This window comes from Harmonia axyridis, chromosome 4, assembly GCF_914767665.1.
Source record: "Harmonia axyridis chromosome 4, icHarAxyr1.1, whole genome shotgun sequence".
NCBI classification, from domain to species: Eukaryota; Metazoa; Arthropoda; class Insecta; order Coleoptera; family Coccinellidae; genus Harmonia; species Harmonia axyridis.
In genome coordinates, this window is record NC_059504.1 from 14,993,081 (window position 1) to 15,015,783 (window position 22,703).

At 32.7% G+C, this 22,703-nt stretch overlaps 1 protein-coding gene and 1 long non-coding RNA gene across 4 annotated transcripts; both read left to right on the forward strand.

The window, feature by feature from the left end:
- The first annotated feature begins 246 nt into the window (after window positions 1-246).
- On the forward strand, window positions 247-15,295 carry LOC123679343 (hornerin-like). 3 transcript variants are annotated; one of them, XM_045616902.1, is made up of 13 exons: window positions 247-403; window positions 5,842-5,892; window positions 6,190-6,219; window positions 6,275-6,493; window positions 9,680-9,796; window positions 10,403-10,468; window positions 10,526-10,597; window positions 11,360-11,539; window positions 11,794-11,865; window positions 12,019-12,081; window positions 12,139-14,814; window positions 14,845-14,940; window positions 15,141-15,295. In XM_045616902.1, exons 1-13 carry the CDS (start codon window positions 343-345, stop codon window positions 15,185-15,187), a joined length of 3,750 nt encoding a protein of 1,249 aa, XP_045472858.1. In that variant the 5' UTR covers window positions 247-342; the 3' UTR covers window positions 15,188-15,295. The 3 variants fall into 3 exon arrangements, with proteins under 3 accessions (XP_045472858.1, XP_045472860.1, XP_045472857.1); XM_045616904.1 differs by having other exon boundaries at window positions 12,139-14,253; window positions 14,311-14,940; XM_045616901.1 differs by having other exon boundaries at window positions 12,139-14,940.
- A 2,408-nt stretch (window positions 15,296-17,703) lies between these two features.
- LOC123679346 lies at window positions 17,704-22,237 on the forward strand. Its single transcript, XR_006747375.1, has 3 exons — window positions 17,704-17,894; window positions 21,151-21,244; window positions 21,987-22,237. It is a non-coding gene; the product is annotated as an uncharacterized LOC123679346 (long non-coding RNA).
- The last annotated feature ends 466 nt before the right edge of the window (window positions 22,238-22,703 follow it).

A 22,703-nucleotide genomic window follows, 5' to 3' on the forward strand; every position in this document is an offset into this window, starting at 1 on the left:
CGGAGCTGATTATTTTAAAACCATAAAATATGAAGAATCATCTCGACGTGTTTTTATTCCCGGAATCTCGAAACATGAAGTGTGATAACCGCATTAAGTAATTCAAAATTCGCCGACCGAGACCTTCGGCAACACCCAAAGGTCATACCTCATGTCTCTTTACCAAGAAATTGGAAAATACCATCGGAAGGAAACAGGATACAACAGAGAACGTTGCAGATGGATTCCTTGAGGATTTACCTACACAAACGTGTTATGTGCTAATAGACATATAAATAGGTTGTTGGGTGTCCCGACCATCAGTTGTTAGGCCTGGCTCTGGTCTGGTAATTTGCCATAAACATGAAGACGGAGTCGTACATTTTTTTGACGACATGTATCCTTGTAGGATGCATAGATTCGTGTAAGTGACTATGGTTTTCGCGATGATTTTGAAGTGGATGATGGTTTTTTTTTTAATTTGTTTGATTTTGATGTGAAGTTTGAGTTTTTCCCATGTGAAGAGGTAAAATGAGTGCATTTTTTTAGAAGGAATTGTACAAGAAGAAAGCTGGTACAGGGTGATTCAGATTTTATTTCTACGAGCTTTTACAAAGAAAACTGAAATCCGTAGTCTATGTTGCCTTCAATTTTCATCAAACCCTCATAACTTTTACAGTTTTTATGCTTTTGATATTTTAATGAAATTTTTTATATGATAGAATTATGATTATTATGTCGAAAAAATCTTATTCTCAAAAGCTTTTGTGTCATAATACAAATTGATGTTATTTTTATAATGGGAACCTCTATTTTGATTGGAAAACTTGTGAGAAATTGATTTGTTCAGGAAAACCACCAGATTCTGAAGAAAATTGACATTGTTTCTGTTTTACAGAGATAGCAACAAAAATGTAGTTTTTCTGACGGTTTGATGAAAATGGAAAATTCCATTTTCCTTCATTATACCTTGAAAATGAAAGAAAATACCGACAGTTCCTCTCGTTTCTCGAAAAAACACATCGAATTTGAACCACCTTGTATCACCAACACACTAAAAAGGAGATAATGTGTTTCATAAATCTTAACAGAAAAAGGAACTACATTTTTTTGTTGCCTCTAAAAATATGTTGACAGTTTACCTTATAGAATTTGTAGACTCTTAAAATCGAAGATGAGAAGAGGACTAACTAGAAGTCAGGACCTTTTGAGCGCTTGTTCAAATTCGTATTATGTTATTTTTTCACGAAATTTCGTTATTCCATCAACCTACAAAATGATATGATATGAGAACATAGATTTACGTGATACTTTCAACATAATTTAATTCTCACGTTTTTTTTCCCTTTTTCGATATGAGTATGAATTTACACAGGGTGTTAGTGAAGGAGTGCGAAATACTTCAAGAGGTGATTCTACATGAAATAATGACAGTTCGTTATATAACTTTTGTCTGCAGATCATTCGTATTGCAAGGTACAGGGATTGATAGTTTTTCTTAAAAAAAGACCATTTATTTATTAATTGCTCTCAATTTTTTAAAAGGAAAAAGTGGTACGCCACTGTTCGTTCAGTTTGTGACTAAAAATATCTAATGCTTTTTTCGTAAGGGGCGTCGTTTTCATGAAAAAAAAACCATCTTTACCTTAATACATTATCAAGAAATATTAAACAAAACAGAAGAAGATTTATGGAAGAAATGAAAAATACGCGTTGAATGAGAAATTTTGAAACAAATTGAACGAGGAATTCAAAAATGATATTTAGCTTCAAATATCTCAGTGGAGTACAGTTTTTTCTTAAAAAAAAGAGTTCACTATCCGTATGCACGCCAATGATGATCATAAAATTCATACTTGCATGTCAATAAATGCGGAATTACTACCTCTTAAAACCCATCTTATTTTATTTGAATATCTCGACCGGTTTCAGAGCAATGAATAAATGGTCAGTTTTCAAGAAAAACATTAATACCCCGTTTCTTGAACTACGAAGCATTTGCAAAGAAAAATCATATAGCGTAATTTTTTCATCAGAATCACCCACTGATACACGAACACCCTGTATATCGTCACCATATCACCGAAGAAGAATATTCTGAAACTGAATTAGTCTAATCCGATGAAATCTATATTTTTTTTTGAAAATTACAAATAAAATAAAAATGAATGTTGTCGCATCTTGTCATGAACTTGATACCCCATGAAAATCATGTTCTTCTTTTATATCTTCCTGTTTTTGCTAATTCTTCGACTTTTCCACAAAATAACCAAAAAAATTCATACGAATCAGTCCGTTCTCTGAAATATATTTTGTGGTTCAGAGGGTCATTATTATTGAGAAAACTGATTTTTTTTCTGTGTAAAAGCAACATTGAATTCATTTCAAAGATGAAATTCATTTAAAAACGTGTCAGTAGAGTATAGATTCTGAAATATTGGAAATTTACTATTTTTTTTTAATCTTCCAACGATACAATCATCTGGAAATTAGGTATGAACATTCGTTTCACTATTTTGCAACTGATGTCTATATTTGAATTCGATCGGATAGGTAATTTTTCAATTATTGAGAAAACAAAAGTTTATATAACAATATAACACCGAAACCACGCATTTTGCCTATCGATGAACCTACCCAGAAAACCCAAGACTTTATCAGTTCATCGAAATCACAACCAACTGACGTCATTACTTTTTTAGGTAATCATTAATATAGATTCAAGCTACTCCCATATATCTTATCAATATTTTTGTGGTCAAATATCCTTGCATATATGTTATAAAGTCAAATCCTTGTTGATTCCATTCTTAGAATATTGAATTTTAATCGGGATCCGGTTCTTCAGATGGCACAACCATGTGAATCATCTGAAGTACTGACTTTTATTTACTTTATCTCTTTGCAGAGGTGAATTTATCCAATTCACTCAATTACGCAATTCTTAGTTTGCACGCTGACAGATAAAAGTCAATTAGTGAGTAAATTACCATAATTATATGTATCTGCTGGTAATAAACTGAAACTGAATCTTGATAAAAAATTATTGTTATTTGTATCCCGAGTTGTTTATATTATATTCTATAAAAGTAAGTGACCAGGGCCCCCGCAACCGCGCGTTCAACGCGTGCACCGCACGCGGGCGCCACTCTAAGGGGGCGCCAAAATCCCTTATAGACCGCATGAAAAACCGAAAGACCAAAGGTTTTTGAAAAAGTTTTTTTTTTTATTTTTTCAACAATTTTCAACGTGCAAAGACATCTTTTACACATCCAAACAAGTTCCCGAACCCGAACGTCGCAATCCCCATAAAATAACCTCGGCCACAGATTGCAAATATACGATTCTTTTCGAGTAAACAAATCATAAACAATCATCCCTTTGTCGGTACGGGATTTTTTTATGGACCACCTGCACCGGACGGCGGGCACCATTTCTTCGATCATCACTAAAACGCATATAGTACACATAAACAATCATAAATACCGAGGCAATAGCTTTTAGCCATGGGAATTACTAAAACTTTCGCCACCATCTGTAGGAAAAATACTACAGGTTACAGAGAATTTCTGAAACTACCAAAATCTGCTTGCTATGCTATAACAGCAGAAACCTATCCAAAGAATAGTTATTTTGTTTCGAAACGTTTAGGGGTTGAGGTCAAGACGCAAAAAATTAAAATACTCAGATAATTAAAAAGATTTGTATTTTGTGTAATTGTGGTTTTTTTAACTGTTTCTTGTTATGATTGAATTAAATTTTATGAAATGGTAAGTACCTATCCACATACAGTATTAGCATTTCTATTGGTCTATAAAATTCGATATTTTTTTTTCTGTTTAAAATGGTGCACATCCTAAATTATCCCATACCTATATACTATAATATTATTTTTATTTGCTTCAAATAGGGAAGTATTGTTTGTAATCGTGAAAAAATTGAATTGACTTTGATATTTTGAATTTGTTACCTGGGGCCACCATCATATTATACTTAATTTTTTTTTAATATGCACCCTGGATCTGTATTATTTATTTGATGTTCGTAGCCGTTTGACATTCTAAAAAAATTATATTTCACCTTTGCCAAAAATTAATTATTATAAGAGGAACAGGGTATGTGCTTCAGATCGGTCTTAACTTATTATTATTATTAATATTAACTCCGTTTAGGTTTAAAGGCTCGGATTTAAGGTTTAAATTCATAAAAATGAAAACATACGGGTTATTCTCAAAGGGATGGCGCAAAGTAAATCATGGGTGAATGTCCTTACCAATTTTGGATCAAGTTTTTCTTAAATTCTAGGAGCCATACAAGAGAAAACGACCTTCTGATGCAAAATTTAGAGAGCAAAAAAAAGCTAGACTTCAACAAAGGGAGAAGATGGCTGGGAGTATGGAATAATATTTAATAATTATTAATATTAATATTTTAATATAATATTATGAATAAATTAAAGAAGAATAAAGCTCAGGTTTTGAAAACTCTGCAGTTTCATTACAAAATTAAAATAAAATGCGGTTTTGATCGAATGCTTGAATAAAATAATGAAACATTTAAAAAATGTATTATGCAACAACTGACAGCATAAAGTTCTTAAGGCATTTAATAAAGGTTGCTGATAGTTTTTTTTAACCCTTCTACAAATAAATTCCTAACAAAAACTGAAACATTTTTTGCCGATTATCCTGAGACGTTTTTCTCCACTTTCCCCCCTTAAGGGGCGCCAAAATATTTTCGGCACGCGGGCGTTGATGACCCTTGCGGGGGCCCTGTAAGTGACAAAAGATTTTCTTCTTCCATGGAACTTCAATGTTGATATTTTATTGGAATAATTTGATTAATGGATTCAAATATACAGGGTGGCCATTTGAAAACGAAACAGACGAGATTACAGACGAAATAAAGTTTTTCGATAGAAATGCTCGGACAGGTCGATTTCTGTTTCAAGGGGGACAACTTAAGATGTAGGTTACGGACGCATAGCGCTTCAACCCTTGCTACTACAACCCTCACCCCCAAATTTTGAATAGGGAAGATGGGGTGAGTGATACCTCATTTGAAAGGTATTTTTATACTGATTTCAGCACAGTAATTTTTTTTTCATTTTATGCATTAGTTCTCGAAATATTCATGCGTTAGTTAGTTAGGAAGGAAGCCACAGTCATGGTTGTTTTGAAGCTCAAAATGTCGATTACTACAAGTGCCATGAAAACACCACTTCATTTTCAAATACTTAGTTGAGAATATTTCGAGAACTAATGCATAAAATGAAAAAACAATTACTGTGCTGAAATCAGTATAAAAATACCTTTAAATTGAGGTATCACTCACCCCATCTTCCCTATTCAAAAATTGGGGGTGGGGGTTGTAGCAGCAAGGGTTGAAGCGCTATGCGTCCGTAACCTACATCTTAAGTTGTCCCCCTCGAAACAGAAATCGACCTGTCCGAGCATTTCTATCGAAAAACTTTATTTCGTCTGTAATCTCGTCTGTTCCGTTTTCAAATGGCCACCCTGTATATAGACTATTTGTTCATCACTAGATACTATAAAATCAACCATGAGTAGATACATGACAAGAATGACAACAATTTATGAGTTCAACACAAATTTAGTTATACAATTTCATGAATTAACATTTACTCTGAGTTTCACAAAACTTTTTTCGACCAACAAACTAGATAATTTCAGTTTCGATTCTATTTTCTATATAAAATATGGAATTAAAGTAGTTCTAGATAGAAATTAACTCAACTTGAACCCATACATTTTTTATGACAATTTATTACCAATACAAAAGTTTCATGAAACCCAGTTGTATATTTTGATAAAATTGAAACAATTTTAATTTTTTCCACAGCTGAACAATATGGCACTAAGGGAGGACATAAAAGTTTCACGCAGAGTTTCAGTGAGTGGATTTATTCTTTTAAATATGTTTCATGTTGATAGCACCAGTAATAAAGAAATTATGAGAACTTTACACGCCATTTTCAAATTTTCTCTTATAGCTTGAAGTTATATGTCGAATAGTCTCTTATTATTTTTGTGTCAATGCAGTATCCTAATATTCGATAAGCATTGGTCTTTGATACTTTTTGTTGATAAATATAGGAGTTGAAACCTTGATTGATGATTTTTTATGTGTTTATTAAAAAAATAAATATCTATTGCATTGCTTCCCCTCTTAACAGCATATATGTTTCAGGCAGTTCCTCAGCTTCAGCTCATTCGTCATGTAAGTAACTACGCTTTTACTTTAATATTTTCCTCTAATCTGTATGATTTTTTAGCTTTCAGTAGTAGCGGTTCCTATTCTTTTGGAGACAAGAGTGTTCTTCCAATCATAGGACCAATTCCAATTGCTAAGAGTACAGCAATAGCTTCAGCGTCAGCAGGAGCTGCCTCAGCAGTAGCAGGAGCAAGTTCTTCAGCAGCAGGACACACAACTAATGCAGTTGGTGGTTCTTCAGTTGGCATAAGTGGTAGTGGAAGTTATGGAGGGGGTTCAAGTGAGTAAATTTCTGATTTTTTTTTAAATTCTGATACTCCTGATAAAAATTCATCCTAGATAATTTGGTGGGAAAGCACGTATTTTAGAAATAGTGGTTTATCACTCAATATAAAGAGAAACATTATTTTTATGCCTGTTAATAAGCTTTATTAACAATATTATCACAAATTATCTATAATATCAACTTTTTTTTTCGAATTAATAGTAATATTACATTGGCAATTCTGAAAGGATCCTATGTATTTTTGATTGCCCACAGCAAACATGGAGTCCTTGAAACCATGAGGTTTCAAGGATACTTGAATATTCATAGAAGAATATTCGAATTCAATTCGATAATGATAATGAATGAAATTCAAAGTATCCCAGGAAATATCCTTAAATTTTTTTACGGAATGACAAAATAATGAACCGTTGTAAAAACTGCAGCTTTTTCAGCGATAGGTGAGACTTTCTTCAACTCTTCATTATAAATGCAGATTAAGCTGCTCGTAACGTTTTATCGCTGATTAAAATGTTTTTTTATCTGTTTGTTTCATGCATCCTGTAATAAGTATGCTTCGTTCAACCCACATGTTATAAAAAAATAGCGAAGAACAATGAAAACAAGAATATCAAGTATTTAATTGGACGGTGTAAAGTTATGTGTGACATTTGTCCTTTGAAGAGAATTATATTTGCTGAGATTATCTTTGTTTAATTCATAGCAATTGCTTTACGAGACTGCCTACGAAAATTTATAGAGCTTCGTGATCTTGACGTGTTTTTATATTTTTTCATCGAATAAATGGTGCTATTACAATGTTTTTACCAATTCAAATGTTGGCGAGGTACTGTATAATTCCAAGACATCAGATTTATTATTACTCCATCATGAACAATTTGTAATGTATTTTTCTTACACGATTATGTTACTGAAACCCGAAATTAAAATTTGATGACTTTCGGAATTCCCGTATTATGAGCTTCATCTAGTGGAAAATCGAAAATACGAGCTAAAATTTAATCTTAGTCAACAGGCAAGATGTTCAGTTGTCATTTAGTCTTTTCAAACTGACGGAGCTTTTATTTTTGAAAAATTCCCAATATCATTTCATTTTTATTGTTCTTTGATTTGGTGCCGTTATAATTATTATAATGGTATATATCGAAGGGGGTTCAAGCATCTAAAGGGTGTCCCAAATTAGATGCTCACTGAAATCATCTCGAGAACTATAAGACTTACAGAAAAAATCTTCAAGGACCGATCTCTTTTTTAGAAGTAATAAGATATCAAAAAATAGATCATAGATTTCTTGATTCGTTCTCGAGTTACACTGAGTTTTTGAAAAATTACTGTCTCAAATATTTCGCTATATCTTGGTTTTTGTTCGATATAAGAATTCGAAAAATTCTGAAAGGTTTTTTTTCAGTGATTCTTATAGTTTATTCGATACTTATAACAGATCCTACAAATTAATTATCGTTTTAGAGATATAGAGGAGAGTTGATGTTTTTCAAATGGGACACCCTATATTTTACAAAGCAGTTTGTCATCCGTGTTTTCAGTGATTTGAGTTGATATGATATTCATAACAAATCATAGAAATTAGAGATATAGCGGAGAGTTGGTATTTTTGAACCCCCAATATTTTTCAACTCTATTTTGTCGTTATCCACTCCTCAATATCTTTAAAACGATAATGAATTTCTAGTTGAATGAAACTTGATTACAATTATACGATGGACGCAAAATAAATTAAACCTCAAAATAAATGAAAAATATGTATAAAAGGTGTCCCATTACTTAAAGATTTATTCTATTATAGTTCTCGAAATGCTTTCAGTGGGCATCGAATTTGGGACACCCTGTATCTATTAGTTTCATATACCTTTTCATTTCCTGAAGAAATAATCATTTTAATATATTGGGAACATAAAATACAGTCGTGATCACTTAAAGGGTAATGAATTCGAGCTTCTATAATAAATGCTTGTGAATATCCATATATGGATTACCAAGGATAGATCCTTACGAAGATTGATACAAAAAACTTTGCACATTTGACAGGGTTTATTGTTATGTATATCTGTATTACGGTTGTTTTTGAAAATATATAGTTCAATTTAATAATAATATGATTTTAAGACTCATTCTGTATACAGGGTGTTTTCAAATTATACGTGAACCTTGAAATAGGAGTTAGTATCACTTATTTGCTGTTGATTGAGCTATATTTATATATAACCGAAAATAAACAGTCTCCGAAATATTTGAGCTCTTTTGTTTTTAAACAAATTTCTCACCTTCCTTCATTTTTGTCAATTTTTTCTATGTTGACCTAGTATGAGTTAAATTTTGGATTATTTCCATCAGAAAAAATGTATGACAAAAGTATGAAAAAAGTTAAACTATGCTATATTAGATGTTGAATAAGAATGAGTATGATATGAAAGTTGGTATATGAAGAAAATAATAGTCAATTTCTGATATAACTTTGCATGCAACTTTCGAATTCCACAATTTATGTATGATAAATACCAAATTCCTTCTTTATTTCCTTTAAAAGCTTTTCGTCAGAATGCAGGCACTAGGTTTGTTTCAGCATATTTTGATTTAAAAGATGAAAGCAGCAAAGAAAAGAAAGTAATGAATTGAATATTTTTTATCGCAAACTTCAGTAGAAAATATATTCATAAATTATGTTTGAAATGATCTCCACCTTATAAGTACACGCATGTGCATTCTTTCTTATTTCTTCACTTACTTTCCGTCTGAAATTTAATAATAATAATAACTTTATTTTCTCAATATACATAGGTATTACAAAGAGGAACATTTATTAAAGTCATATCTTCATTGAGAAAAAAGGCGAAGTCCAGAGTTGAGCATCTATACGGATAGCTTAATCCTGCTCTACTTAATCTATAATAATATATTTACTCTTAATCTTCTCTCTGTTTCGTCTATTCTAATGGAGTTAGATCCGGACATCTTGCTGGCCAGGAAAATGAAATGAGGCGTGAAATCTTTTGAAAATCACAAAAACTCAAATATCTCGTGAACTGTTGATTTTTGGTTATCACTAAATATGTCTCAAACGCCAGCAAATGAGTCATACTAACACGTTATCCAAGGTTCACGTCTAATTTGGAAATATCCTGTATAGTTTAATCACAAAATTGAATTGTGTTGATTTTGTAGGTTCACAAGGAGCATCCATACAATCAGGATCGTATCACAGTGGCAGTAAAGGACATAATCATGGCCACAACAACCCATCAGCAGGTTTCAATAATGGCCAGTATTCAGGTGATTCAGGTATGATTCATTTTCACATGAATATGTAGAGAAGTAATCTTCATTCACCACTGTTTTTTTAAATTAATTTTTATCTGGTATAATACATAATTATTAGGTACCCATTATGTCACTTGGCCTACAAGACCGCATGATACGACATTATTAGATTTTTTTTATAAAGTTTTCCTAGGAATCGAGTGTACGTAAAATAACCACAAACAATTGATTATCTGAAGAATGATTTCATTTTGTCACCAGAGGAATGAGTCAAGTGCTACGTGAAAGAATAGTTGAAATTTCCATATCCAAAATGATGAGATAATTGTATACTCGAGGAACCTTTCTGTAATTTGTGATATACTATTAGGAAAAAACACTGCAAATTTCATGGAATGAATAGGACTTTTAAAAGATAACGCTACCAAATATGACTACTAGATATAGTCTTTTTGAAAAAAGTGGTATATGGTATGAAGCGATTTTCAAGAAACCATCAATATCTGTTGAAAAACAAAATGGATTGACATCGTCATTTAGTCAAAATTAATTTTGATTTTGTGAACTTAATTTTGATACAATACGTTCAGTATGTAGGTATAAAAATTGAAAATATTGATATTCTAGGCTTTGGTCAACCACAAGAGCCTGGTTATGGTGGATCCAAACTATATACTGTAATTCAACCCTCAGGTAAATATTTATACTTGTCAAATGTTAGGTGAACCATTATTAATATCTATTATCTAGGTTATGGACAAACCCATACTGGTTCTGGAAGTTATGGCGTATCCAGTGTTAATTCCCAAACCACTTCATCAGGTAAAATCCACTAAATTAATACATGGTTTTCCAATAAAGAGGTCTCATTTTGAATAGCCTTCTATCTGGGCAGCTATCAATTCCGTAGCTGTCATATTTTGATATTTCATAAGTAAAAACTATACCATTACTAAAATTGGAACGATAAACTAATCAAAAGGTTGAAATTCACCACAAACCTGGTGAAAATTTTGCAGTCACAGTTGGCAAAACTAAAGCACTTTTGGGTCGTCGTGAAGCACCTTCTCGGAAAATTTGAGCTGTTGGGATCACCGGCGACATCGTATTATCGCTGATTCGGACCTTGAGATGCATAAAAATCATCCAGACTCTCATAAAAAAATTATCTTCAGTGATAAGACCCATTGGCGCATTTTTCGTCAATTTTTTTTACCTTGACCTAGTTTGATTTGAATTTTGGATTATTTTTCAATTTCTGATATAAATTTGCATGCAACTTCCGAATTCCACAATTTATGTATGATAAAATTATTTTATAAACATGCCAAATTCCTTCTTCATTTCCTAAAAAGTTTTTCGTTATTTTTTTTTCTTATTTTTTCAGTTGTTACGCCTGAAATTTACTCTCATTCTTCTCGCTGTTTTGATATTCTAACAGTCTTAGATCCGGACATTGAAAAGAGCATCTATTGGTTTTTCTTTAAATATACTCGTTTTTTTCAATATCAAAACGAGACCTCTTCTAAAACCCTTTATAATTTGATTCTGATTTTTTCACAAAATTCTATAATTTATTAATAGGTGGATCATATGGATCTCACTCTACAGTAATTGCTGGGTCAAAAGACAAGGACGAAACTACTATCTTGAGGAAACCTCCTTGTTGTAAACCTATTCCTCCAGGACCTAATGGAAGTATTCATGATTATAAAGTTCCATCAAATGTCAACACTGAGAGTCAAACATCTTCAGGACTAACAGGTAAATATATATGATTTGAGACTGCTTCACCCACATATACATACATAGGTCGATTAAAAAAAAATTGAAACGTGGTTTGAATCTTTCAATTATCCATTTGTTGACTGTAGGTGTAGTTTAAATGTTTTGGGAACGAAATTTCTTCGATGAAACGTTGGTTAGACCAAATTTATCAATTTGATCTATTTTCAACTTCATCTTCAAGTTTCCTTTTTGAATATGAATATTTATCCAAAAATATGATATACTTATAGGTTATGGACCTGTTGCTGTTGGATCAGGGACCTATGGTGGCTCAGTACCTTCTGGTCAAGTTCCTTCTTCAGGTATATCAATTTATTTCCAATTATATGAATAGGGATGAAAATGTTTGCATATGACCTGATAATGAAGGTTGTTTTCATTTTTCTTACATTCATTACTACCATGAAAACAACTCTTCTGCAAATATCGACAAATAAATAAGTGAATATTTTCAGGATACGGACAAACAAACGTGGGTTCAGGTGCATCTATAGTAGGATCTCAAGTTAGTTCTACAGGTAATTAAAGTTAGGATTTATCTCAAGAAAATAACAAAATTGATACCCTCATTTTAGGCTTCGGTCAAACCACCATTGGATCAGGAAGTTATGGAGGTGCGAAAAAACCAAGTAAAGACACTGAAAGTGGAACCACCGGCCGAAAACCTTGTTGTAAAGGACCATTTCCTGGACCAAACGGAAGCATCTACGACAGCAAACCAGCGTCAGCTGTTGGAACAGCAGTGAAACCTTCTGGTTCCCAAGAACCAATCAAACCTTCAGTTCCTCTACACAGACCTCCTATCAATTTTCCAGGACCATCAGGAAGTATTTATACGAGTAAACCAGTAAAACCCGCATCAGGAGTATCCGGAACATATAAGCCTTCTTATTCGGTTCAACCAGTAAGCAGTTCACCAGGTCTTTCACAACATGTACATACCAACAAACCTATAAGTACTTATCAACCATCTTCTCTTCCTGGTGTGGCTGTTGGAGGTTATCAACCCTCAGGACCTGCTCTACCAAGCTCGCCATCTATTTCTTCCAACACCATTCTGAAGCCAGTTGAAGAATATCAACCCTTAGCTCCTACATCAATTTTCATTCAACCTGTTTCTGGCACCAAACCCCTTGGAGGAGGAAACAACCAATACGGCTATCAAAGCAAAGCAAATGCCGCTGCAACGAGTAGTGCTAATTCTTACCAGACACAATACCAGGGAACTTCAGAATACAAACCATCCTGTACCCAAGGAGGTTGCAAAAAAGAATCATCAATTACTTATCAAGTTGTTGGAGGTTATCAACCGTCAGGACCTGCTCTACCAAGTTCACCATCTATTCCTTCTAACACCATTTCGAAGCCAGTAGAAGGATATACCCCCACAGCTCCTTCATCCACAGTTATTCAAACTGTATCTGGTGTCCCTAGTACCAAGCCTCTTGGAGGAGGAATCAACCAGTATGGTTCTCAAAGTAATGCTAATGCTGGAGCTACTGGTAGTGCTAATTCTTATCAGACACAATACCAGGGATCTTCAGAATACAAACCATCTTGTACTCAAGGAGGTTGCAAAAAACATCCATCAATTACTTATGAAATTGTTGGGGGTCATCAACCTTCGGGACAATCTTTACCAAGTTCACCATCTATTCCCCAACCTTCAGCACCATCACCTGTTCCTTCTAAGCCTCTCGGAGGGGGAAACATTCAATATGGTTATCAAAGTAATGTTAATCCAGCTGCCACCAGTAGTGGCAATTCTTACCAGACACAATATCAGGGACCTTTAGAACACAAAACAACCTGCACTGGATTAACTTGCAAAAATGAACCTCCAAGAACATATCTACAACCTCCACAACATCAAGGTAAACCAATAACTGAAACAGTTCGTGAACAACCAATTCCCCAAGCAACACCAGGTACCATTTATAATGGAGTGAAACCACAAGTTCCAACAACCGTTGATGTTTCTAAGCAAGGATCTTACGGAGTCCAAGTATCTAGCACCAATAATGGTTACAATGCTGGTACGACATCGTCTGTTTCTGCCAATACTGCATCAACATATGGACCATCTGATTCTGATATAAGAGGGAATGGTTACAATTCACCTCAAGGACCTTCATACTCCCAAATTAAGCCTCAACAAATACCGACCCAAACAACTTCACCTGGCATTCAAAAACAGAGTGGCTCAGTAGGTTACCAAACAAGTACTTCAACCTCATCAGCCAGTTCCTCCTCATCTTCAACACATTCCGCAGGAACATTTACAGGAGGACAAACTATTTACAGTCATGGAGTTGTTCAGAAACCAACAGTTCCAACTATTACAATCGATAATGACAAAGGATTAGATCAAGATAGAATTTTATATGTGAGTAGCCCGGGGTCTCCAGGCTACGTTGGTGGAAAGACTTCAGGATACAGCCCTTCAGTCACAGAAAACACCATTTCAGGAAGTGGCTTAAAGGAAGGTCCTCGAGGGTCTCCCTACTCTCCTACAAGTCCACCTAAATACGAAGGTAAGACTTCGAATTCTGATGATTACGATGGAGATGCTGCCATCGTCTTTGTAGATGGACAGAGAGGAGTTGGTGCAGGTAGCTACTCTTCTGGTAGAGGTTACTCCAGTTCATCTGGTTTTGCATACTCAGGCTCTGGTGGAAGCCACGCTAAAGGTGTGAACGTATACTCTACATCAAACAGTGGTTCGCCTAACAAAGATCTCTCCCCAGGTGAAGCTGGAAAGAAACACACATATACGAGTACGCTTTATGTTGATTTGAACAAACCAGGAAAATCTGGTCAAGAAGCAATTGCAAGTGGACCAGGAGGTCAAGGTGTTCTACTAGTTGGAACTTCTTCCGGTGATAATTCCAAATCAGCAGGTGGATCCTACAGTTTTTCCGGAGGTTATGGTGGCAGCTCTGTAGGTCATAAGGGAATTCCTTGTGGCACCAACGGTTGTGGCACATCTTACAGGCAGTATTCTAACGCAGTACCTTCTTCAGGTAGTAACGATGTGACTATTCACATAGCCTCTATTCCAAGTGGTTCTGGCAGCTCTTACTCTTCAAGTGGTTCATATGGTGGAGGATCACATGGTGGATATGGAAGTGGGCATGTAATTGTGGGTTCCACTAAAGGAGGGTCAGCGGTTGGATCATATGGAGGTTCCTCGGGAAGTTCTGGCAGTGGAGTAGGAAGTGGGGGATTTTTATCTTCGATCTTCTTGGATGGTGGAGCAGCAGCAAATTCTGGTTCCTATGGTGGAGCAGCAGCAAATTCTGGTTCCTATGGTGGAGCTGGAAGTTACTCCCATTCTGGATCTTTTTCGAAATCGAGCTCTCATGCCAGTAGTTCAAGTAAGTATTTAATTGATTTTTGCTGTTGATGTGTTCTAAAGAGGAGGAATACGTGGATTAATTTTTGAAACGTATTGCTTTGATACTCATACAAATTTTGTTTAGATTTATGCAATGCTCAATAATACAATCAATACAAATTAATGATACAAATTATTATAAGTTTATGTTATGATATATAATTTTTTTTTCGTTTTCAGGCTTTGCTTCATCTAGTTCAGGGTCATATAGCTCCAACCATTATTAGATATATGAAATGTATGATTGAGATATAATCTAGCTGAATATGTGAATGAAATTTTGTTATTTATTGATATCTTTGTAATACAGTGAATAAAGTTATTTTATTTTTGAAGGAGTTGAGTATTTTCGCCCATTTAATAATGTTTGGTAGGTAATCAAAATTGAATTTGAAACTGAATTGAATTAATGCTTATAGATATCGAAGTGAAACATCTAGCTATGAGATTTATTCAACATGTTTGTTTAATGCACTATTTGAAAATTTCTCATATTATAAAAATAGAATTCCACGTATATTTAAGAAAAAATAGAAGGCTTATTGTTCGAAATCAAACTTTCCTATATTCAGCTTGTGAGGTAACTTTCACCATTTCATCTATTCAGTTTTTTTTGTAAAATTATGCCTTACAATAGAGCACTTGCAATAAATAATCCATATATGAGAATTGAAAAAGGACATAAATCTAAAGAGATGATGATGAAAGTGTCCAGCATTCTATAATCAATTTTCTCCTTCTTTTGTTCAGGCTGTTGTCATCTCCGTTATATTTAAAGGAAATACATATATGAATTAGATCCTAATGTCTGCATGAAATCAGTGCTTATGTGTCTTTAGTGTTGACTGTTGATCACCATGAACGTGAAGGTAATTTTGAAATTTTCTAAGAAGAACTAAGAATGAAAAGGATTCGACAAACATCAAATACAAAATTAATGCACCAAATATTAAGGCCACCTAAAACTTACATAAATATGTATCTTACTTTTAAATTCTCAGATATTAAACGTAGGTACTTCATTAATTGTCACTACTATTGTACCTACTATTTTTAATTCAATGCAAAATCTCATCTCACTAAAACAACAAAACAAGACTGAAATCCCTTTGTCTTGAATTTTTTTTCAAATATTTTTGGATTATGATTTTACTATTTGTAGATTCTTTCAAAAATTCAATGCGAAAGAATCTGCGGATATAAAATATGAATTTCTCTATTTTAGTATCGTAATGAGTTCATTACAGCACTAAAGACAGTGTTGTAATGAACTCATTACAGCATTGTTTTCAGTTATATTTTTCGTATTGTAGTTGTCAACACTGATTTCCGATCTAATCAAATTTCAACACAAGCCAATTCTCAATATGATATAATTCGGATAGGGTGAAATGATTTGCAACCATGGAGTAATAAACATAGCTGGAGGGAGTATACGCAATTTTTACATGTCCCCAACATGGTTAGATTGCGTTGTCGGATTGTAATATATTTTCAAACCCATAATTTTACTATATCGTTATGAATGTATATTATATTGAATGACATATATTTTTTTTAGTGATTTCCGATTAGATATGCAAATTATGAATATTTGGATTCCGATATTTTTTCTAATTGTTGAATTTATAATAAGCAGAGTATTTATTATTTTCTGTATCTACCTTCTGAAATCCAAGGTTTGGCAATTTTTGCTCTCCTAGTGTCATCAGTTGTTTCACGTCGTTTTGTCGCGCTTGAAGTTTGTTTTCTGAATTTCTCATATATTAAGGTATTTATTTCAATATATTTTGAGTAAATATAAAATGTTGATTCACTATGGGACATAATAAGTGCGTTCTTTGCAGAGAAACTCGGGAATTGAGTAGAATATCGTATCACTGATATGTTTTCATTTCCGCGCGCTTCATGTCAAATTTGATAGTTCATGTTGGGGACAAAATTTGCTTTCTGAAAATGTCATATGCTCCCCCTATCTATGTTTTTTACTCTGAGTTTGCAACATTATTCGCAATTTCTCTTAATCCTGTGGTGTTGAATCGACTTCGTCAGACATAATTCACGAATTTAATGCGTAATTATAAATTATTTCAGAATTCCAAACATACGATTCAAATTTAAATTCCATAATCTGTCAACTTTCGTAACAGTCACACCAACTGCCAAGATACAATACAAAAGTCACTAGGACGTAGAATTTAAATTTTTCATCGATTTTCGACAATATTGCACAAAACTTGACTTATTAGAGAAAGCTCCTTCGTCGCTCTTTTTCGAATTTCGCATTCTTATTGGAATAGGAGCAAGGAGACCATTCTGCAACTTGTTTAGAATATACTCTTTCCATTTTTGAAATTTTGTATACAATTGCTATTAGTATACAGTTGTATCTCCATCTTTTATTGATTTTTCTTCTAGTAATGTTTTAATATTTCAATTTATTGATTTTTATGGAGAATTTAGTGTTTTCAATTGGATTCTTTGGTTTTCACGCTTTGAAATTTACAAAGAAATAAAGAATGAGGTTCGAATCCAAAAGAATCAATTTTTTTCGAGCCGCTTCTTCTAATGGTAGAAGGCGATAATAAGCAACGTTCAATTTGAAATTCTTATATCGTCATCGTCTTGTAGATACAGTTTTTTGAAGCGGCCAAGAATATTTCACGGTGTACAACCTATCCCAAGAACTTTGAATGGGGATATATTCGAAAATGCACAAGCAACCTTGTTGTTGAGAGATCGAACAAAGTAGTGTTAATTTCAATACGAAGTTTGCGTTATTTTCATTCAATCAAGTAGAGTGTAAAGCGAAGCAGATACCCTTCTGTCGATATTTCATCATCCATTTAGGTTTCGCAACATTTAACAAGAATTTCTTTCAGGTGCTTGTGGTGTTATTTATTCTGCTTGCTGTTTTAGTTTCATCGCAGCAAGGTGAGTAATTTCGTAAAAAAAAAAATATTTTTTGTTTACCGGACTGAGTGGCATTTGATTCGGACAGTGTGAACGTCTGCAAGCTGTTGCATTCAATTTGTGTTCTCATAGAGTTGAAGACGATGCGTTACTGGTAGATCTGAGTGAATGGAACATGATTTTGTTGCTGAATTTAGGTCAAGTTCTTCGGTCAATCTTCAGGTATGAAATTAGCCAAAACGTATTTCGTAATATTGTGGTACACATGATTCGTATAAATTGTGTTTTGAGATGATATTTGAATTTAGAAGTCATCTGGCATTTGGAGTTACGACAATAGGGATTTGTGACTATTTCTTCATTGTTTTGATGCATAATAATTTTGATATTATTATTTTTTATTATTTGTTTGTAGGATACTAGGTCTCAATGAAAAACCCCCCTTATGTATTTGCGAAATAGGGTTTATATTTTGTCTTAATATCCAAATAATAGTACTATAGGTACTAAGAATTTTTTTTTATTTAAATCAATGATGTATCTAGGCATTGATGCTCATAATTTTTTGTCGAAATGTCTATGATTTTTCAATTTCGAGATAAGATATTGCGTTTGATTGACCGATGAAAAATTCGAGGTAAAATTGGATTTTTTACGTTCTCCGTGTACACGATAATTCTTGAAGGGAATGTGCTGGTGACCTTGACTTTTCAGAGTTCAAAATTGTCTGTCTAGTTTGTTAACCCTCAAACGCCAAAATTTATCATTTATTTGTAAAACTGGTTAATATCTGAAATTTTATTTTGAGGTATTTAGGGAGATTCTTTACATAAACATGTGTTCATGTGGATAGTGACTTCTGAACTCTTATTTGAGTTGAAAATACTGTACAGGGTGTTCCCAAATTAGAGGTACAAATGAAAAAGAGAGATTTCCTGGCTGATTTTGAGAAGAAGAAGTCCTATAAACACTGGTCCGAAAACGCTTTGTTTTCGAGATATAGGGAATAAAAGTTTGATTTTTTTTTTCAAATTTTTTTCTCATACAATGAGTCATATACAAAATATTCAAGTGAAATTTGGCATAACTCAACTGGGAGTTTGAAAAATGTAAAAAAACTGTAATCTAATACTCACCTTTTTGGTTTCTTGTAGTTTTATCGTATCTCCTGCTGATTTCAAGAGAAAAAATTCGAACAATTCTCTCGAAATGCTCTGGAAAATTCATATTATTGTAAAAATCCAATCAGTAAGCTGTGATGAATGAATTAATTATTAGTTATGATGCTTTTTCATCTGATATACAGAGTGATTCATCGGGATGGCCTATTGAACGTTTATGAAAAACTAATCATAGTTTTGAGCTGGAAATTTGCATATTGGGATTTGAGACAATGATCTTTCTCCCTGAAATATTTCCAGATTCGGTTATACCGGAAACAGAGTACTACTTCCTTATTTCAAATGGCACTACCTGTATATTATTGCATCATTAGGTAGCTTTTTTTGACGACAATTTAATTGATTCATGAAATGTGAAATTTAGTTATCCAAACATCGAATTTTAGTATTTTTTTGTGTTTTTCGGAAGTCACAGACTACTCCACACAGTTATAAATTGCTGTTTTTCTCATTTAAAGTTCTTCGTCGATAACTCTTAAAGTATTAATTTTAGGTATAGGGTTCGCTTAAGTAACCCCCACTATTATTGTACGTAGAATTGGCTGAAATAATAAAAATATAGGTTGTAATTCTAAATCTTGAGTTTCGATCAATTTCAATTGTCCAAGTTCATCATCTTCTTATAAATACCCTGTACTTTTTTGGTCCAAACCGCAAAAAAAAATTTTTTTTTCGAAAATGCTTTTTTTGCCGAAAAATTAAAAAAAATGTGAGTCCTCATCGCCACCATTTTTTTCATAGGAATTTCATAAACTCATGAACCTTTGAGTTTTTACCCAAGGTATGGCATATCACCGATATTATCAACAAAAAAGGAAAAAGCTATCCAATGATGGAATTATATGCAGGGAGTGCCATTTGAAATAAGGAAGTAGTAGTCTGTTTCCGGTATAACTGGAAGTTGTAGAGATCTGAAAATATTTTCATTGTCTCAAACCCCAAAATGCAAATTTTCAGCTCAAAATTATGATCAGTTTTCCATAAATGTCTAATAGGCCAGCTCGGTGAATCACCCTGTATAGCAATGATTCATAAAGATTCGATAAACTCATATAATATTAATGAAAGGAAATGAATAAAACACTTGAATATACGTTTCACAATTTTTTAATAAAATATATAAAATCTCTTTGTCATGCATGTTTCGGGTTTCATCCCATTCTCAAAACGGAGTTTCAAGAATTATGAAACGTATAGTCAAGTCTTGTATTTATTTTCTTTTATTAATATTGAAAGTATGTTTCACCAAGGGATATGCGGGGAATCAATTTCGAACTCATATAATCATCACAAAAAGTAGGACTAACAAAGCGTTTTCGGGTCCATTTCCATTCATATCTCCAATTCGGGAACATCCTGTATATACTTAAGCAAAAATCAGCATGCGAAATTCCGTAAAAACATTATATGAATACGAATTTAAACAAACCCGCAAAAGTTCCTTTGTTTTTTATATATGAATTTTTCAACTATTTCTTCCAATAGTTATGGAGATATATTGTAATAAACAAAGTATAAACTATATACTTTATACTATACTATATACTATATACTTTATTTTATGAAAAATTACCCTCGTTATCCTTTCCACATGATATATTGTATAGGTCAATAGTACGAATATGATTACTATTTCAACAAAGTGGAATTTTCAGAAAAATACTGAATGTTATTTATTTAGAGCAAAGATGTGACAAAGCAAATGGTCGATTCCTTTTGCAAGGTTTTTACGTTAAAACGTTTTCTCTCAGATTCAAAGGCCACTCATTATTCAATTCACAATCACGCTTAGGAAGTGCTATCTAGAATTTGAACTATCTAAAGATCGAGTCATTTATCACGCTATTTTTTAGTTTTCTAATAATACTTAATGAGGAATAATTTAGCATGCTGGATGCGCTCCATGAAACATTTCGATTTTTTTTTCTGACAAGGTTTTGAATATATTTAAAGTGAATAAACAAAGTCCACACAAGTGGAATATCTATGGACTTTTTCTATTTATTAGTATTAGATGATTCTGAATATACTTTCATCATAGATCTAGTCTTTTTCATTTGTAGTCGCTCATCATACTTATACGTTTTTTCAATTAGTTTCAGCATTCCCTAAAAAACACAAAAAAGGATGGTCATTTTGGCCAAATGACAAAGCATGGAAACGATTCTTTGCTAATTTTGGATTTTGAAGGTTTGTTGAAATTTACTTCATGATTTTAGAGCTTAATATTTTTGAACGAGAGTTAACTTTTATTAAAAAGTTAACTCTCGTTCAAAAATATTACAAAGGGTTTTCCCATTAGGAATTATTCAATTTAAATTGCTTTAAATGGTAATACTGTATAATTTTCTTACATTTCTTCAGTTAATCATTATTCCATTAATTGACTCACTATTCTTCGTATTGTAGACAAATTTGAAAGTGGTAATGAATCTGGCTCAGCACTTGGTACTGGTATTCTTGTATCGTGCAATGAAAATTTCGAACTTGTCTACAATATTACGAGGAATAAATAAAAAAGAGAGTCCATTAACTTAATGTCACTCATGAATTCTTCTCAAATTTCTCTCATTGTTAACAAATAGGTACTGATTTTGATGAAACAATTTAATAACATCTAAAATTTTTTGCACTGTGTATCATTCCATGATTAAATAACCTATTGATGACCTACAATTGACATTAGAAATGTCAAAAATAATACACAGTGTTGTCATTATAACCATTTCAAAATGTATCAGTCCCATTGGAATACCCTATGTTTTATGATTAACGTGTTGAACCTCTAACCATTTAACAATATAATTTTTTAACTATGAAAACTAGAATTAGAATTTTCATATTTAATTTCAATGGATTCCTTTTATTATAGATTTGAATTATCTGTGTATTTACAAATGAAATTTGATGAGAGATGTTTTGTTTATTTCAGATTGAACAGATGCCTACCTTTAATAGAGAATATTCGAATAATCGAAGGTTTTTCTAAATGATTTATAACTCATTCAGCAACGTTTTTCATGGTTTAAAATGGAATTGTATATACTTATTATGTTGTGTTATATTCTAGTAGAAATTTCATATGAATTTAGATGCGACTTCATATTCCTGTATATGTTCATTATATACAATAATTATAGATTTAGTCTGAGGAGTATGTCAAAATACATTATATAAAATTAAGTGTTTTGTAATATTTCAAAATTCAATTTCCACTAAATTATATTTTGATTAGAAATTAATTTACCTATCAATTGATTTATTTTGCATGTTGAAGACCCATTCTACAGTTTTTTCCTTCTTTTTTAAATTATTCTGTATTTATTTGGATGAGCGAGGTGAATGATATCTTTAAAAAAATTGTCTAGAATATCATCAATTAACACCAGAGCAATGTTAATATTTCCATTTTCTGTATTATAAAATTATATTCATTACCACTTAACGCTTTAGGGTCTAAGGATAATTGTAGAGGCAAGTGATCAATAAAAAAATTCGAGACGTATAATTGAACTGATATTCACGTTTTCCAAATGTAATCAATGTTAATTTATATTTATCGATTTCGCATGAAGAAATTCATCTAAAGTTCATTGACATGACATTTAAGAATGAATCTTCTTATGAATCAAGTAATTTTCTCAAGATT

Bases quoted from the DNA above. Each gene is read 5' to 3' on its own strand.
- LOC123679343 (XM_045616901.1), top strand. From the start codon at position 343: ATGAAGACGGAGTCGTACATTTTTTTGACGACATGTATCCTTGTAGGA. The intron at 5,893-6,189 runs GTGAGTGGATTT...TATATGTTTCAG, and splicing joins AAGTTTCACGCAGAGTTTCA to GCAGTTCCTCAGCTTCAGCT. The intron at 14,941-15,140 runs GTAAGTATTTAA...TTTCGTTTTCAG, and splicing joins CTCTCATGCCAGTAGTTCAA to GCTTTGCTTCATCTAGTTCA.